We start from the raw sequence: 18,447 nt of genomic DNA, 5'->3' as shown, positions 1-18,447 counted from the left end.
CAAACCATGCCCCGTGAGCCCTCCAGTGGTCCGGGCCAGCTACTTACCGATGGTGGCTGAGATGGCCAGGTAGGAGACTGTGGTCCAGAAAATGGCCATGAGTGTCCCCTTGGGGATGGCTACAGCAGGGTCCTGGGAAGGGAGGTAACAAGAGCAGCAGGCAGCCTCTGGGCCTCTTTCCAGGCCCTGCCCTGTCTGAGGCTGGGCGAGGGGCAGCACCCTCTGACCTCGGACCCTCAGAGAAGGTCCCTTGAGAAGGGGGGTGCAGAGAAGGAGCCTTGAGATGGAGGACCCTCATTGGAGGACGAGGCACAACCAAGATCACAGGGCTGAGGCCATATCTAGGGCCCTGGGAGCCTGAGGCAGGGAGGGAAGCTCCAACCAGCTCCATACCTTGTCCCGGAGGACATGCGGCCGAGGCTTGCAATGGGGGTGGTGAAGACTGGGTGAGGGTAGAGGGCTTTGCCGTCAGCCTGCCTGGGGCCAATTCCCGTGACAGGCTGGCCAGCATGTTAATTACATTACGCATCAATTGATTTGTCTGACTCCATGGCAACAAATACAGAGACAAGCCCCAAACTCTCTCCTTCCCTTCCGAGAAAGAACTCTGTTGTTTTCCCAGGAAAAACAAACCATCACACACACATCACATGCTCCACCCTTCTAAATGCTTCCTCAAACATGACTTCCCAGGAAGTGGCCAGGGCACCCCCACCCGGCTGGAGGGGCAGCTGAAGCCAGGGAGCCCAGAGAAGCGCCGGGCCAGCTGAGCCTGGGGCAGCCCGGTCCTGACCATGACCCGGTGACAGCCTTGGGTTCAGGGGGCTGGTCCCTGGTGGAGCAACACAGGCTGGGTTTTTATAGCATGTCCCCGCTCCGGGCAAAGAACCCTACCACCAGGAGTGGCAGGCCACATTGGCCATGGGGAGTAGATTTGTAGTAAACCTCCCCGGCTTTCCCTGGGCCATTCTGCTCAGCCAGCAGGTAGAACCCCAGATACCGAAACTGGAGGTGCCATGACATTGTACCAGTCCATGGGCAGGTCAAAACTAAGCTGGCCCTGACCCAGCTCTCTGGGTCAAACACTCGGGGGTATGAAACATCAAACCCTTGGAACCCATGGCCACTCAGAGATGGCCAAGCCCCAGACCCTGCCCTTGAGGATCCCAGGCCCAAGGGGAGGAGATACAGGTGGGACTCTGCCAACACTGGGCAGGTGGCACATGCCACAGGGTGGACTATAGTGCACTGGAGAACAAGGGGAGGCAATACACTGCCAGGAGCCCCAGAAGGCCTTGTGAAGGCTGCAAAGGTGCTGGGTGGGAGGAAGGGCACAGCAGGCCAGAGAAAAGTGGAAGCAGAGGTGCGGAGCTGAAGCGGGGCTAGAGACGCTGGAGCACGCAGGTCAGCTGAGGGCTCTGTTCTGGGGACCCTGCAGCCATGGTCCAGCCAGCCCTGCCCTGTGTTCTAGGGTGGCCTGACTAGGTCAGCCCACAGAGTCCCTGGTCCCAAGGCCAAAGGCCAAACCAACCTCATCCCACCTTTAATGAGTTGAATAGTGTCTCTAAAAATTCATACCCCCCTCCCCCCACTGCCAACCTCAGAATATTGAACTTTTTTTGGAAATAGGGTCTTTGCAAATGTAATTAGTTATGATGAGATCATATGGAATTAGGATGGGCCCCAAGTCCAGTGACTGGTGTCCTGTAAGAAGAGGCAATGTACACACACAGACACACACACAGAGGAAAGGACATGTGAAGACAGAGGCAGAGAGAGGAGGGATCAGCAAAAGCCAGGGATTACCAAGGATTGTCGGGAGCTACCAGAAGGTTGAAGAAGGAGGAGAGATCCTCCCCCAGGGCCTCAGAGGAAACATGAACCTTTGGTACCTTTGTTTTGGACTTCTCGCTTCCAGAACTGTGTGGGAATGAATCACTGTTGCTTCAAGCCACCCAGTTTGTGGGAATTCATTACAGCAGCCACAGGAAACAAATGCACAGGCCTCCATCCTGCCCCACATCTTGGTCTGAAGTCTCAGAGCCAAGCTCACATGTAAGACCATATCCCAGCCCATCCCTTCCTCGCTGTGTGTACTGGGACAAACCCCTTAACCACTCTGAGTCTCAGTGAAATAAGACTCTAACGTGGCACATAGTGAGCCTCCATAAACATAAGCATTTAGAGGTAGACACTGTGCTCAGGGACATGCCCTGGGACAACACCAGGCTTGGTTGGCACAAACCTCACGCCAGTCACTAGGAAGTCTTGTCTCTGAGCCTCAGTCCCCAATCAGAAAAGTAAGCTAAAAATGCTTTCCTTGGCCATATCCCAGGGTGGTTGTAAGATTAAAACCAACGTGAGATCATGGTCACAAGAGCTGAAGGGCTGGGAAATATGAAGGATTAAGAGTGACAACGATAACTTTGCCGTCTTGGCTCAAATGCCATGGTCTTGGCTCAAATGCCATGTTCGCAAAGTGGTCTCTGGCCCCTTTGTCTAAATTTACACTGAGCTCCTCCACTGCCGCCCCTTCTCAGCTTTATTTTTCTCCTCATCTCTCACCACCATCAGGCAAACTCCACATTTCACTTATTAATTTGTTGTTTTTCTCTCCCACTGGAATGTGTCAGCTCCATGAGGGCAGGAGTTCATACTGTAAAGCACTGGCAACAAGCAGGTGCTCAAAAAATATTCTTTGAATGATAAAACTGTAGGAAAGTTGGGACCTCTTTGTTCTGGAACTTTGCATTCCAGCTTCTCTCCCAGCTTGGCTTGCTCCTCTGTAGTGCCCCGTGAGGATGACATGAGCCCTTATAGCTGCCCCAAGGGTAATGTTTGTAAAGAAGGCAGTATATTCCAGTCACGTAGTAAAAATAACCATGACCTTGACAACTACCCCGTAGCACTTCCTCTGTGCTGGGCACTGTTCTAAGCACTTTACATGAATTCACATGTTGAAGCCTTACTCCCTCAGTTGCAGAGCAGGGACTGCATTCGTCTGGTTTTATAGTTGGAGAAGCTGAGGCCGAGAGACTTTAAGGGACTTGCGTAAGGAGACTGCTGCTCTTCTGCTGAGGACACACTGTCCCACAAGATGGGCAGGGCTCCAGGTCCAGGAGGGAAGGGCCCCTTGAGGGCTGAAGAGCAAAACTGTCCTGCCAGCCCAGCTCTGAGACAGCTGCCTGGCCCTGGCGCCTGCACACTGCCCAGTCTGTAACCTAAGAAGCTTGATGAAGCATCCAGATAAATCTCCAGGCTACCAGGATCTCTAATGGAGCTGACTGGGGAACCAGACTGTCTGAACACAAGCCTGACCTCTGCAGGGACCTCAGGGCAAGCAGACCAGGCCTCTGCTGGTCACTCCCCAAAGACAACAGGAGCCAGGCAAACACGGCCACCCTCTGATTTCCAGGCCTCACGGTGCAACACCCACACATACCCAGTTAGAGCCACGTTGGGGTTTGAGATTGTCTCCAATGCACAAGTCTTAATTCATTTAAGAGAATATATCAAGGAGTACCTTTCAGGAGGGCCTGGAGATTCAAGCAACATTTTCCAGCATGGAGCCAGGCTCCTCACTGGTCACCCCCACCATATACCATCTCCTTGGATCCTCCCGTGGGCAAAGACCCCACCAGCTTTCTCATCGTTCAAAGTCCAGCTCCAGCCCCACCTCTACCCAGAAGTTTTGCTGGAACCCCTGCCAACATTAGCCTCTCCTCCCCCACTTTATAGCACTTTGTATTTCTGCTCTGACACTTTCCATTCACTAAGTTTCACCACTATTCACTCAACAAAGCTATACTGAGCAATATGTGTCAAACTCTAAGCTGAGAATAGGACATACAGGTGGGCCCCAGTTCTCCATAAGCAGGGGGAACACAGACATAAATGGCCTGACATCATTAAGCTAGGAGAATCGTGACTGAGAAGGGCTGGGAGAGATGTCAGGATGGAGGTGTTATTTGAAAAAGGAACAAAATTTTGTAAGTAAAGAAACAAGGGAAGGGAGTCCCAGGTAGAGAGCAGTGCATAGGCCAAGGCCTGGACAAGGGACAAGGCACCTGGAGCAGGTGTCTTGGGAATGGCTATGGCAGGCTGGGGTCTTGTGCACCAAGCCAAGGAGCGGGCCAGCACCAAGACAGTGGAGAGCCTGGGGAGAATGTCAGCCCAGAAGAGGTGCGCATGACCCAGTCTGCATTTGGAAGGTCAAACTGGGTCAGTCTTTCCCTCAGGCTGAGAGTCCCAGGAAGTAGGGAGGAGACTAGAGTGCAGATAGTGAGAATCAACAACCCAGAACTGAGGGGAATGAATGGGATGGGTTGGAATTGGCGTGGACTGAGTTGACTTAGACTGGACTGGATTTTAGAGGCTCTGTCGGGCCTTGGGTTTAGTGCCAAGCTCAGTGCCTAGATGGAGATCCAGTAGGACAGGGCCAGGAAGCAGAAGGGATGGGCGATCGGCGTCCTCCTCACCTTGAGATCCCCAGAGATGTTGGCCCCTGCCAGGATGCCTGTGGCCGAGGGGAAGAAGATGGAGAACATCCCAAAAAAGCTGCCATCCATGCCTCGCCAGTCAGGCACCAAGTTCTGGACAAAAATGTCTCCTGAAAAACCAAGGCCTGAGTCAGGGCCTCCTGGAAGGGTTGACCTCCCTCACTAGGCCCAGCCGGGCAGGCAGGAGGCTCCCCTGGCAGCTCCTGGCCACGGGAGCCAGGGGCCCCTCCTCCCCGTGCCCACAGAATGGGCCAGATTAGTGGGCACACTGTCCCTGTCTGGAGAGCCATGGGCAGGGGCCCCAACCTGCACGTACCCCGGTAGCTGAAGAAGCCTTTGGAGGCCTTGTCATCAGATGGGGGTATCAGCGTCCCCACCAAGTAGTTGGCGAAGGAGACCATGATAACCAGGAAGAAGAGCACCTGGGCCTGGGGGTAAAGAGCCTGGGGTTCAGGGGGGCCCTGCCTGTGGCGGAGACCTTGCCTGAGGCCCCCCACTCTGTCATCCATGCATTCATCACCCATCATGCCCCAGGCTCTGTCCCAGGAGTTGGTAAAATAAGCAAGGCTCTTGTCTTGCTGATGAATAGGGACCAGGAATCCAAAGTAAAAACGGGCTGGATGGGGAGGGGTGGGGCTACTTAAGCAGGGTGGCGGGTCGGGGACGTGTCTTCAACTGTCTTAAAGGGGAAGGAAGAGTGAGCAGCGGAAAGATCAGTGACATAAGCTTGGTGCATCCCCGGAATAGCAAGGAGGCTGGCGGAGCTGGAGATCAGAACAAGGAGGAGAGACGAGGGGCAGCGGGGCGGAATATAGTCCCCTCTGCCAGCTGGACCCAGTGTCTCCTCTTCCCTTACTTCCTAGTGCTAAACCTCTAACTCAGGGCTGGATGCCGGTTCAAACGAGACCACATTTCCCCAGCCCCCCTTGTAGCTAGGCACGGTCAAGGGCCAAATTCAGCTGATGGGATGTGAACGAAAAGGGTCTGTGAAAGCTCCAGGCTGGGACACAAAAAGGAAGGGGGATGGGAGCGCCCTCCTTTCCACCCTTTCTCCCCCTCCTGCTGACTAGACTGGGGACATGGTGGTGGTGGCGGGCATGGTGGACCAGGTGGGGGAGGGCCACGCCCAGGGATGGAGAGGCCTCAGGATGGAAGAAGTCTGGGTGTCTGACCCCCAGGAGCCACATACACCTCTGCTACACATGAGAAAAGCAGACGACATGCTGAAGGTTCCCTTCTTTAGGGTCTTTGTCTCAGCAGAGCTTCAAGCCCAGCTGATGAATGCACAGAGAGAAGCAGGACCAGGACTAGAAACCAGGTCTCGAGACAGCATTTGGCCACTTGCACGTCCCCTCCCCTCCATCCTCTCCTCACCTTGGACTCCCACTCCATGCCGGCCAGGGAGATGGCCAGCAGCACGGTGACGGTGACCACACCGATGATGCGGATGTCGTTGGTAGGGTCCACGATGGGTGTGCCGGACTCCTGGGGGAGGGGAGCAGGCCAGGCTCCCTGCTGCCCTCCGAACCACCCATCCCTCCAGACGCCCCAACCTACACTCCCCTCATCTGTGAGCGCCCTCTCATAGGAACACGAACTCAAACACATTCCCTGGCAATGGGCCCCCCCACCCCGCCAGCAGCTGCTGCACAGCCTGGCCTACAGGCAGCACACACCCCTGCAGGGGACTTCTGGGAATGAGGTCATCATGGTCACCACAGCGATCAGACTGTAGCATTGGTCTCAGATGGCCAAAATTGGGCAGAGGGGCAGGAAGAGGCGGCCCATATAGGATGGAGGAGAATGAATAGGCTACCTGGGGTTCCTGTGCCCAGGGCCCAGCCCCCAAGCTCACCTGGAGCAGGTCCCGCACGGTCTCTGCGAAGCCCACGGTGTGCATGGCCACACCCACAGCATTGGCAAAAGCAAAAATGAGGCCGATGGAGCCCCCTAGCTCTGGGCCAAGACTCCGGGAGATGAGAAAATAGGTGCCCCCTATTTAGGACAGAACCAGGGGCCATGAAACCACAGGAGTTAGCTGGCTAGAGTGGACCTGGGGCAGGCAGAAATCGGGGCTCGGTGAGGGTGACCATGAGGCCCATGGGCTCATGGCACAGGACATAACAGAGGCATCCCTTGGGTGTTGAGAGCCAGCCCAAAGCTGCACCTGGAATCAGAAGGAGCAGCCTGGGGCGGCCCAGTTTTGGTGGCTGTTGGGGAAGCAGTTCACAGACCTGCTCCAGGGTCTACAAGAGGACAAACAGGGGGCAGGGTGGGCACAGGCAGTAGTGGGGTTGGCGGGGCTCACCGGACTTGACCTTGCCGTTGGTGGAGATGGCTGAGATGGAGAGACCTGTGATGGAGGTCACCAGGACCGAGAGCAGGATGATGACCCAGGTCAGGACTGCGGGGGTGGGTGAGGATGTGATCGCCCCTAAACTCAGTGGGGGCCTTTCCCAGGTGAGGAGCCATGTGAGGAACCTGAGTTGGCCAACTGATTCACCATGTGACTTAAGTCGCTTCCCTTCTCTGAGCCTTGGTTTTCTTATAGGAAAAATGGGTCTCTGTCTACCTCCTGATATATTCTGACTAGCTGAGCAGCCAATGTGTAAAGGATCACAAGGTATGGAAGGGAAGGTCCTCTCCTTTAATAATAAAAAGAGTTAAGTACTCGTTATTAGAGCACCTCTGGGTGCCAAGTCCTGGATTTTTTTTCTGTGTCATAGAGGTCCCACCCACAATCAGTCTGTGAGGTAGGGACAGATATGACTCTTATTCTGCTGATGAGGAAACCAAGGACCAGAGAGGTTAAGAAATTTGCCCCAGGTCACACAGCATGTTGCTGATTTGACATCTGCGCCCTGGTCTGTCCAGAGTGAAAATTCCTAACCCCTTGCTCTGAAGTAGAAATTGGCTGCAAGAGACTTAGTGACTGACCATGACAGGCAGAGCCAGGGAGACGCTTAGGCCTGCTGGTGTCCACTGCTCCTCTGCCACCCCACCCTGACCTCTGTCCCTGCAGGGCCCACAGTCTCTGCAGCCCAAGTTGAGTATGGCTCCCGTGACCTTCCCCATTCCCCGCAGCGGAGGCACTCACCAATGCCCGCCTGGGCTGTAATCCAGGGGAGCCGCAGGTAGAGGATCACACCCCAGATGTTGAGCATGCAACGGATCTGAGAGGACAGAAGGGTCAGAGGCCACCTGGGTGGGCCAGATACCCTAAGGTCAGACACACAAGTCCCTGTCCCCAGTCACGACACGGCATTAGGCCCCTAGGCCTAGGGGACCCCGGGTCCTTTCCTTGCTTTACCTACTTCAATGGGTTACTACTTCAGCGCTCCTCTGGTTCTGTGGCGCAGGGTGGGAGGGGTACCCAAAGACCTACTGGCCCCTCCTGCCCACTTTCCTGCCCTCCCATCAAGGTCTGAGGTCGGGCTGCAATCATTATCACCCCTCACTCCACTCCAAGCCCAGGATCCTGGGTCTGCCAGCCCCGGCCATAGCCCAGGGGCCAGCTGTGGCCCAGGACATGGCATTTAGGAGCTCAGTCGGTGCCCCACACATGAGCAGAAATGAGGGCTCAGGCGGCTGTGACTTCAGCTTCAAAATTTAAAGCAAAGCCAGAGGATGCAGCTGAGGCTGAAATTCCCAGGTGGGAGGAGCTGCTGTGGTCTTTGGCCCCAGCCAAGTCTTGGGTGGGGCAGGGGCATGAGGCATTTATAAGCCAGGGAGATTTCTAAAGCCTTCCCATCTGCTCTGAGATGATGAATGGGGCCGTGCCAGGCTCTGCCACCACAGTGGCAGGAGGGAGATCTGGACTGCGGATATGAGCCTCTGAGGGTGGTGGGGGCCACTCAGATGGAGAAACGGAGGCATAGCCAGTGGGCAAGGTGGCAGAGTTAAGGTCAGAATTCAGGCCTCCTTCCTCCCAGAGCAGGACTAGCTTTCTCCAAGATCCCATGTGATCCCCACTGTAAAGTCCCATAACATCTTCCAAAGCCAAGTTCACTTGATTCTTTGCTATCTGGGTCATATTGGTGCTCTGCACCACAGCAAAAAAACCCCTTTCCCGTTGTGGAGAATGAGAAAAATAGCAGTTTGTGGATTTGCGTGTTTAGTGCTGCCCCCTGGCGGCTTTTAGGGGAAACAGTTTTTTCTAATAACTCCAAGGCAGGCATTGATCCAAGCACATGTCCATTAACTCATTTCATACTCATCATTCCACAGATCTGCCCCGGTCCAGGTCTGAGTCTGGGGATTAAATGAAGGTTAGGAAGCACAAAACCAGAGAAAATTTGAGGTCACTATTCAGACGGTAACACTGAGGTCCCGGGGGTCTTCCCTAAAGCTTGAGAGTAAGAGATGAGCCTGGATAGAGCTCTGTCTGCCCACACCCATTCCCGGACACCCCATCCACACCCCACTCACCATCACACCCTTGACCCAGCCAAAGCGGATGGGTTCCCCTGCTTTCTGCTCACCGTTGGTCCTTGCCTCGCCCTCCACCAGCCCATCAGTCATCTCGTGGTTGGGCCGGTTGTCAAAGGCCAGAGCGTGCAGGTGGCTGCCTTCCTGCTGGGAGTCCAGAGGCCACGGGTCAGGCAGTCAGGGGTCATGACAATCCAGCTCTCAGCACCAGGCAGTAAACCCAGTGAGCCTCATCTCTGAGGCAGACCTTCTTTACCCTCCTCTCCCCATCTCTTTCAGGTGTGTACAACCTCCATTTGTATACTTCCACTGACTGGGAGCTCATTACTTCTCCAGACAGCCCAAGATTGCTTGACTGGATTGCCAGGGACAGGCACATGTGCCTGTAGCTTTACAGCTTCTGTGCACCCATTTCATTTGGGCTTCTCAACCCATGAAGAAGACATTTGTCCCCATGGCACAGATGACAGCTGAGGCTCAGAGAGGTTAGGTAACTGGGTCAAGGTCACACAGCAAGTAAGTGGCCAGTCTTCTGAGATGGTACTTACCTTGAGGAAGGAGTGTAGGTCGGCCAGTGTGGGTCGGACCTTTCGGGGCTCACCAGGCAGGGTACTATTGGCATAGTGCTCATAGGCAGGCACCACATCAACAGTGTTGTAGCCAAAGGTGCGCATGTAGAAGGTGCTGCCATGGGTCAGGTGGCTGGGGTGGCTGCTGTCATAAGCAGTCGGTGGGGGAGGCTCATCGCTCCCCAGCAGTGTGCTGATGGTGAAGCGCCCACTGCACAGAGCAGGGTCCCTGGGTGTCTCTGAAACCGGCAGCTCGGCCATTGGAGCTCTGGATGTCAGGGGAGGGGGGCCAGGGTTGGTGGGGACATGCAGGGTGGCTTTATAGGCTGGGTTCACAGCAGGGAGGAGACAGTGAGGCTAGCCCAAACCGCCTATGGCTGGCAAACAGGGTCCCTGGACAAGGGGGAAGGCAGAGCACATGCCTGCTGCTGTCCAGCCCCCACCTGATCGCTGAGATAGCCACCTCACCCTGGACAGAGGGCTGGGCTAGCTCAGAGCCAGACATGAGCAGAGAAAAGGGGAGCCATGTCCAGCCCCTGGGTCCTGCCGAGACTCTTCTGATTCTGGGAGCAGTTACATCTGTGGCCAGGAACCCAGGAAGGAGTATTCACCAGAGAGGACCTTTTTAGCCCAGGAGGGACCCTAGAGATGGCCTGATGACCTGAGGGTCCACCCTATGCAGGTTCAAAAATCTTTCATTTTAGTACATCGTATTTATTTTTATGTTCTGTTTATTTAGTGTTCTTGAATAGATAGATGGTATGACATTTAAGATACACACACATATATAAAAGGTTAGTCTCTCTTATTTGGACTTCTGACTCCCAGTCTTGTATGTCCTTCCAGAGACATTTCAGTATGTATAAGCCATTATATATAAGTACCACCAAACCAGAGTTCAGCAGGTGTCAGGTGTGATCTCCAGCCACTAGTGGACTGACAAGCCCCTGGGGCTTGTGGCTGGCCAGCGACCTACAGGCTGACTAGGTACCCACCCCACACGCTCAGCCCAGAGCTTCCCCAGGCTTTGCCTACAGGGCCAATGGGTTAGAGAGCCAAGGAGTCAGCACCTCCCCACCCCCACCAGTCCAGACAGAGCACCCCCAGCTGCCCAGTGGTGGGCAGGGGGCAAAGGCCCCATTCGAGAGCTGGGCCAGATGGGGCTCCAGTTTTGCCAGCAGCCCTGAGGCCATGCCTTGAAAGCCCAGTGGCCATGGGAGAAGCACTCTGGTCACTAAAGTCACCTAAGCCATATCATGGATTGGGGTTGAAATTTGAGTTGTAGTGGGGTGAAGTGGAAGTGGTTCAGGGTTTGGAGATGAGTCACTGTGAACACTGAACACCTCATGTGCTACCAGCAATGAAGGAAATTCCCCCAGCTGCTGGGAAGGCTCTCAGCATCAGCTCTATGACCATGGCCTTGCCTGCAGCCACCATTTCCCAGGGGGCCTGCATCCAGTGACAGATGGATGTAGGGTGTAAAGGCCTGGTGTCCTCTGGCTCCAAAGGGCAACCCCAACTCTGGAACTCCCCTGGATCTGCTGAGGCTCTGTCTACACAGCAGCCCATTCCTCTCTCTGCTCAAGCTGCTTCCCTCCCTTCTCTCCAGAGGTACTGGCCCCAAGAGCCCTCCCTGGTGAATGCTCTGCATGCCCACCTTTGTCTCCGTCTGCTTCCTGGGGGTAGGTGGACTAGTGGTTTGCAAGAAAACCACTGATCTCTTTGTCACCCCCTTGGGTTTTATTCCTTCTAGCCATCCACCCAGCAAATCTTTACTGACCACCACCAGGCCATGGGTGGCAATAGGCATCAGGAACACAGCATGGGCCATGGGCTGCACTCTCTGTGCTGCTGAGCTAATGTGGAAAATGGACATGGAACTAGACCAGCCCAGCTGTGTGGTGAAGGCACAATGGAAGAGATGCCTCTGGAGACGGGTCAGGACGGGGACAGCCGGGAACAGGACAGACCCCTGAAGGGACTCTTGGAGGATGAGTTGCTCCTCTGGGAATGGATGGAAGCCTTGAGACCATCACTAGCTCCAGGCTTCTGAGCTTGGTGTATGCTCAGGCCCTGGCCATCCTTGGGAGGGACACAGAAGGACACATTTTGTCTCTCTCCCTGCCTTGCCTCTCAGAGCTCACATGGGTCCCCGGAGGACCAGCTCTGAGATGCTTGGAGTCCTTGGGACTCTGTGACCTCAAACAGCAAGTCAGCACTAGTTGACTGAGAATTTCATAGAGGCCTGGCTGGTCATGCTGTCTCCCTCACTCCCAGACCAGAGGGGCCCTGGACAGGTGTGCCCAACTGTCAGGCGACCGGTGGAAATGCTCAGACTATGTTAGAGTAGCAAACTGTCAGGGAGTCACCCTCTAAGATGATGGGCTCCAGGAGCCCCATAAAATTATGGTCACATTTTCATGACTAATTGCACTTTTCTGGGGAGACATATATTTCCTCTGACTTGCTAGAAAGCAAACCCATAGGGGCAGGGATCTGGGCCTATCTTGTTCATGATAATCCCAAGCAACTAGAACAGCACAGAGAAAGTATGCAAGAAACGTTTGTTTGCATGAATAATGAAGGGGACTCAGAGCTAAAGAGAGGGCCAACAGTTGCTGCCCTCTAAACCCTAGGCTGGCAGAACTATTCCCAGAGGAAGGGTACAAGGGGCAGCTCCCTGGGGTTCTCCCAGTTCAGCTGGGCATGGAGGTGAGCTGAGGATGACAGAAACTAAAGGACAAACCCGAAAGGTTATGATCACTGTGTACATTTTTGCAAACTTTATATATTTGCCATACATGTTAATTTTTTAAAACTATTCTCCTCAGGGCTCCTCTTAAGGACCCCCAGGCTTGGCCTACCCCCTTCCCAAGATTTCCAGCCCCCTCTCAGAGGGTCTTCTGCGGGAATGTGTCCCCAACCTCCATGCCAGATGCCAGTGGGGCCGAAGGCTCCAAGGTGAAGCCTCCAGGCCAGAAACCCCATTCATGGCCAGTTTTCCACCTTCCCCACTGCCCCTATGCCAGATCTGGTTGGAGAGAAGCCTGTGAGTTACTCATTCCCTTCCCTGGGGCCTCGGGACAGATCTTATCAGCCTTTCTTAAACGGCCACTTGACCCCATGAAAATTACACCTGCCCAGCCTGCCCTCACACCATTCCTACACACCCTGTCCCTGGAGCAGATGCGGAAAATTCCTGATAAGATCTCAGGGGACAAAGGGGCCAGAAGGGGCCATGGCTGGTTCCCAGCACTGGGGCCACCGGCAGACTGAGGGGCCACCGATTGGCTGGGTGACCTTGGGCAAGTCACTTCCTCCCTCTGTAAAACCCAGGCCTGGGTCAGCTCCTTGGTCCCTTTCAGGCCAAGGGGGAACACTGGCTGCTTCGAGAAGCCTCTCCTGCCCTTCACATCTCTCTGGAGTGGGATGGGATTTAAGCAGGACCCCTCAAAGGGCTTATCAATCAAACAACCGAAGGGACTTGTCAGAACACCTTGCACGGAAGTACAGAACTTCGAGAAAGGGGGTTCTGATGCTTGGACGGCATGCCACTCATCTGAGAAATGCTCCTAGAGGTGCTCTTCTTGATGGGGGTGCAGTGCTGGGTCAGACACCACTCCTGCCTTCCAGGACTGTGGTTTTCAGGTGGCTCCCCAGCCCTTCAGGTGTGACACCTGGGCTTTGGAATCAAAGGTACCCTGTGCAAAGCCCTGTGACTGGCCTCGGGGAGTCTCAGATTAGAATCTTAGTTCTTGTTTCCACGTAACTTGGAGCAAGTCACGAGGCCTCAGTGAGCCTCAGCTTCCTCAGCAGCAAAATGAAATGCCACCTACACTAGTGTCAGTTGCACCTTACCCATGCTGGGTCAGCCCCTTGGCTGAATGACTTAGGGACCCTCACATCTTCCAGTTCTCAGGCAGACAGAGAAGAGGGGCAGTAAAGGAACAGAAAGACTCAGTGGTCAGGAAACTCTCTAGAAGTGAAAACCCTAGACATAGGGGTCTAAAATAGCGAGGACAGGAGAGCCTGCCACAACCTCTCAATCTCAGGGCTTCCTGTTTTCCTGGCCATCTAAGCATTTATTGTGTTCCTCCTGTGTACCAGGCCCTGGAACTCACAGCCTAGTCTGGCAGACAAACCAGCAAAGAGACAGTAGCAACTGGCTAGCAGAGGACAGAAGCTGCCCAAGAGAGAGCAGGGAGCTGCAGGGGGGTGAGGTAGGCAAGGATGGAGGGGATTCTGGGCATGGGGATCAAGAAAGGCATGGTCAGTGCCTGGGAAGAGGGGGTGGGACTGGAGCTCACAATGCTGTTGGGGTGGGGAAGGAGGGAAGAAATGGGGGAAGATGAGGTGTTTCTTCATTCACACAGATTTATTGAGTGCCTACGGTTTACCATACTCTCTGTTAGGCAAGAGAGACACCATAGGGAAGAAGACAAAGGCCTGCCCTCCTGGAGCTCACATTCTAGTAGGAAAAACAGACAGGAAATAAACAAGCAATAATTATAATACACTTAGTGGTAAATGTTATTAACTAAACAAAACTTTCTTTTTTAGGAGGGGCATTTAGGGAACAAGAAACTTGAACTCATCTCCCACGATGATTAGGAGCCACTCATACACAAACAGGTGTGAGCACAGGGGTTCCAGACAGAGGGGAGAGCATGTGCAAAGGCCCTGGGACAAGAGTGTGGTTGAGGCTTCAAGAGAGCAAGGAGGCTAGTATGACTGGAGCAGAGGGACTGAAGAGATGGGGATTGAGACCTGGGGGAGACCCTCAGGCCTTATAAGCCAGCATCAGAAGTTTCATATTCTATTATATGATGGTCAGATCTATATTTTTCAAAGATCACTTTGGCCACTGTGGGGGAGAATGGGACTGAGGGAAGCAAGGGTGATGTAAGGTTAGTCAGGGGCCCCTGCAGGTGTGTAATGGTGGTGGCTAGGCCACGGGAGTAGCCATGGGTGGCAGGCTGGTAAGTTTTGGTAGTTGAGATATATTCTGGAGGCATCAGCAGAATGAGCACACAGATTCATGTAGGTCAGGGGTTCAAGAAAGGAAGGGAACAGGGAGGACTCTGCCAGGGAAGTGGTGGCATCTTTTTTGAGGAGGGATACCTGGCAGGGGACCTTGAATACAACGGTAAGCAGCCTGGCCTTTGTCCTGGGGTATCTATCACATCTCATCTCCTTCCGGAAAGCTGGTAGGGGCAGCAGTGGTGTGGTGAGCAAAGCAAGTCAGAAAGAACAGGGCCAGGGAGGACTGCGAGGGGCTGTGGGGACAATCAGGCAAGTCCTGACAGCAGCCACTGCAATGAGGAGTTGGCACTCGGACTAAGCATCACCCTGGAGCTCCTCACAAATGCTGATTCTGTGGCCCCAAGGTGGAGGTCTATGCACCTGGGTCGGGGAGGGAGTGGAGGGCCTGCCTCAGTATTTTTGGAAAGCTCCCAGGCCACCCTGAGGAGCCGTCTGACTGAGCTTCGGTGTGCTAAAGAGACCAATCTTTCCCACACAGCGTCTCAGCCCGACCAGTCCCATCCTGGCGTCCACAGCTGCCCTGGTCCCGCGAGGCTCGCCTGGAGAGGATGGGTATGATGCAACCCTGGTGTCGTGAAATAGCCGGGTAAGAGGATGCGCTGCTCGTCGGCCTGATTCACAACACCAGCTGCAGCAACGATACCAGAACACCGCCGGCTTCGTCCTCCCGACGTGGCTCCACGGCTTTGGGACAGCAAAGAGCCTTTGCAAACATCCTCCCTGGCCGATGGCTGCCTGGCGCAGCCCAGGGCCTAGGGTGTGAACAATGGAGGCTAGGTCCCTGCCCACAGGGGGCTCACAGACTTGATGGTAGTGGGGAAGAGGGTAGCAGACACAAAACCCTATACACTGCAGAGGGACAAAGCCACTGTGGAGATGCCAGGCACTGAGAAGGTCTGGGAAGCTGGAGGGGGACTGCTACCTTTCTGGCAACCAACACCAAGAATCTGGGTTCTCTTGAGCCTCTAAGAGCATATGTCTGTTACAACCCTGGTCCTTCTCCAAGGACAATGTTATAGCAGTTGGACATTGAAGTACCTTGAAGCTACTGACAGCCAAAGCAAAAAGGGAAATATGCCTGATATTTTCGTTGTCAAAGTAAGGACTTCTGGTTCTTTTTTCTTTATGGTTAGACTTGGTTTTTTTCAAGCCTATTTAGCCAACATTCATTCCACAATTATAGATATTAATAATGTATTAGGCATAGTCTGCGTATTTCAGAAGATAAGGCATGAAGGACAAGGCCTGATCACTGTCTTCAAGGAGCATATAGTTCACCAGAGGAGGTAAAACCAACAATAACCACAACCCAAGGCATACAGGAAAAATCCCTGGGTAAAATGCTATATGGTCAAAGAAGAGACGACTTTCACTGACTGGGGCAATGGTAGGGTGGGGTGTTTGAAATAGCGCAATTAGTTTTGCTGAATGTTAGCTTGGAGCTTCCTGGTAGCCAAGGTAACGTAGAATTATCATCAGTAGTCACCTGATGAAACAGTGAGATATCATTTTTCTCCCTCTTCCTTCTCATAAAGAAAATAAATCTCCATCACCCTTTATACCTCCATCCAGGCTTAGCTGAGATTTCCAATACTAGAGTGACCTGAGCATAGTTCAGTTATATCAGTGGAAATTGGAGCAGTAATTCTAATAAAAATTCAGGCCTGTAGTGATAGATATGACCACGTACTCTTCCACCCAGATGGCTCTGCCAATGTGCCGAGAGACCAAGGAGCCAAACCCATTGTCTCTCCTTCCCCCAGCCTTTCATTTTTATAAGGTCAATGCTCTGAGCTCTGGAGACTAGTATTTCATTTTAAAATACATCTTTAGCTTTTCTAACTTTGTTGTAAACTGTTCGTCTCTCTTAAAAGCAGTAGGGGAAATACTGTTACTCTGCTTGTTTTTTAATTCTTTAGGTACATTTCGAATCAGAATACTCTTTAATGGGCTCTTTTGGAATGCAGAATCCTCTGACCTGCTCCAGCAGCTGGAACCAGGGGGCCTAGAATCACAGAGCTGTTTTTAAAAGCTCAGCTCGCCCACGCCATCCCCCAAGCAAGGCTCAGCCTTTGCCACACAGAGGTAGTGGGGAGGATGTGAGCCGAAGAGGCCTGGGACCTGGCTCTGCGTCACCCACCTTACGACCTCAGGCCTGTCCCTGTGTGCTTTAGTTTCGTCATCAAATGGATAATTCCTCTGTCAGTGGGTTTTTTGATGACCAAGATAGGAAACATGCGAGAGGGGCATTTCAGAGGACATTAACAGTGCTCTGCAAATATAAACGACATGAGTATCATTGTGTCCAAGCTCTTCAGCTGCCAGAAAACAAAGGTGGGAGAAAACCAACCCATCCTTGACTGTGTAAGGCAGTGCTTTCTGGTAGGGGCAGCTGCTAAAATTTATCTAAAAACAAACAAAAAAGCCTGGCATGGGGAGGAGTAGGGGAAGAGTTGCTCAGAATCAGGAAGTAGAAACCAAAAGAGAGTTACTGGCTCTGGTTTTTTGCAGTCATCAGAGCTTCCGCTTTGACAGAAACTTTGTGCAAAAGCAGGAAGCATTCAGAGGTCTTAGAAGCTCAGAGTGGGAGAGGTTCTCCCACATCATCTGGCTGCCCATTTTACCAGATATTTGAAATAAGCAGCTGACCCCCTCAATATCCAAAGCAGAATTCCAAAGCATGTTCTGCCAGTAGTCAGCCCAGTGATACTTGCCACTTGGGCTATATTTGTGCTAAAGCAGAGAGGGGGGCTGGATCCAAAAGGAGTCTCCCCTCCAGACTGGGTCACTCTGGCTGGGTGTGGGTCCTGCTGGCTCCCCACAGTAGGAAGATTGAGGGGCTGCATGTGGAGTGGAAGTCAGGTCCCTACCCGGAAGGGGCTCAGCACAGCCCTGAGCTCGTGTGCTGGCAAGGCTCTGACAAACCCAAGTCAAGGCATGTGCCTGCCAATGGTGGACACAGGAAGGCTGTGGGCAGTGGACACTAAGAGAGAAATCCTTGATGAGAAGCCAGGGATGCAACCAGAGTTGCCAGATGGTCAAGCACTTGTGATTTCCTGGGAAACGTGCACCCCCAACCCCGCTCCCCCAACACACAATGATACTCTTCAACTCATGCCATTTTTACTGGTTAGCCACCCAGCATCAAAGACTATGCTGGACAGCTGGCTTTGACCTTTGGTACGTACTCAATTGGCAAGCTGACCCAAGGTGCCTACTTTTCCTAACCAGTTAGAATTTTCATCTTTCTGTTTAGTGCATCTCAGACATTCTACAATTCCTTCAAAGCCTGTGTTGAGAAGTTGGAGAGAGGATTCCACATTTGGAGAGGCTGGGAGGCCTACTGCTTCAGTCCCTGCTTTCATTCAGCACAAGCATTCCAGGTCCTGTTCTTGACCCAGGACACAATCACCAAGGGAGCTTTAAAAAACCTCATCGGTGCCTAGCTTCCTCCCCAGGTGAATTAAATCAGAAGCTGGGGGCACAGGCACTTGGAAATAAGTATTTTTAAGAGCTCCCAGGCAATTCTAACATGTAGCCAGGGTTGAGAGTGGCAGGTGGAGCTATAAGCCAGGGGGAAGATGTGTTGACTAAGACTGCGCACAGCACAAAATCTGGTTCTTCTTGACAAAGGGAATGCCAATTTAGAATTTCTTAAAAATTATCTTCCATGTTGTAAAAGGTTTCCAAAGAGATTTTTTCTCCTGGGTAGACACATGAATACCTAAGCAGGCCACCAGCTCTTTGTGCTGAATTCAGCGCCCAAGGCTGATAGGCAGCCTTTTACATACTGATCTGTACAGGTATGTGTGTGCTCCCAATCATGTAACCCCTTAATTCTCTTATGGGTCACACACCCCAAGTCTCCCCCCACTGCCCCCCCCCCCATAAACACTCACCTCTTGAAC

At 53.2% G+C, this 18,447-nt stretch overlaps 1 protein-coding gene and 1 long non-coding RNA gene across 14 annotated transcripts in view; one reads left to right on the top strand and one right to left on the bottom strand.

Annotated features, from left to right (window-relative positions):
- The window catches only part of SLC12A3 (solute carrier family 12 member 3), a 33,923-nt gene extending 24,112 nt beyond the window's left edge, over positions 1–9,811 (bottom strand). For 2 of the 13 annotated variants that reach the window (XM_017672984.3, XM_017672987.3), the window contains exons 1-9: positions 9,476–9,808; positions 8,928–9,074; positions 7,597–7,672; positions 6,808–6,903; positions 6,355–6,494; positions 5,874–5,984; positions 4,816–4,927; positions 4,479–4,609; positions 48–132 (exon numbers count right to left, since the gene is read on the bottom strand). In XM_017672984.3, coding sequence (XP_017528473.3) covers positions 48–132; positions 4,479–4,609; positions 4,816–4,927; positions 5,874–5,984; positions 6,355–6,494; positions 6,808–6,903; positions 7,597–7,672; positions 8,928–9,074; positions 9,476–9,757 — 1,180 coding nt within the window. In that variant the 5' untranslated portion in view covers positions 9,758–9,808. Of the gene's footprint in view, positions 1–47; positions 133–4,478; positions 4,610–4,815; positions 4,928–5,873; positions 5,985–6,354; positions 6,495–6,807; positions 6,904–7,596; positions 7,673–8,927; positions 9,075–9,475 lie in introns of all 13 variants that reach the window. The other 11 variants (XM_073226962.1, XM_017672986.3, XM_017672985.3 and 8 more) reach the window with 11 other exon arrangements.
- Positions 9,812–9,926: 115 nt separating this feature from the next.
- LOC140847232 (uncharacterized) lies at positions 9,927–18,376 on the top strand. Its single transcript, XR_012127027.1, has 3 exons — positions 9,927–10,178; positions 14,057–14,128; positions 15,018–18,376. It is a non-coding gene; the product is annotated as an uncharacterized lncRNA (long non-coding RNA).
- Positions 18,377–18,447: the final 71 nt, after the last annotated feature.

This window comes from Manis javanica, chromosome 17 (assembly GCF_040802235.1).
Source record: "Manis javanica isolate MJ-LG chromosome 17, MJ_LKY, whole genome shotgun sequence".
NCBI lineage: Eukaryota > Metazoa > Chordata > Mammalia > Pholidota > Manidae > Manis > Manis javanica.
Note: the sequence above shows the minus strand (reverse complement) of the source record. Positions and strands in the feature narration are given on the sequence as shown.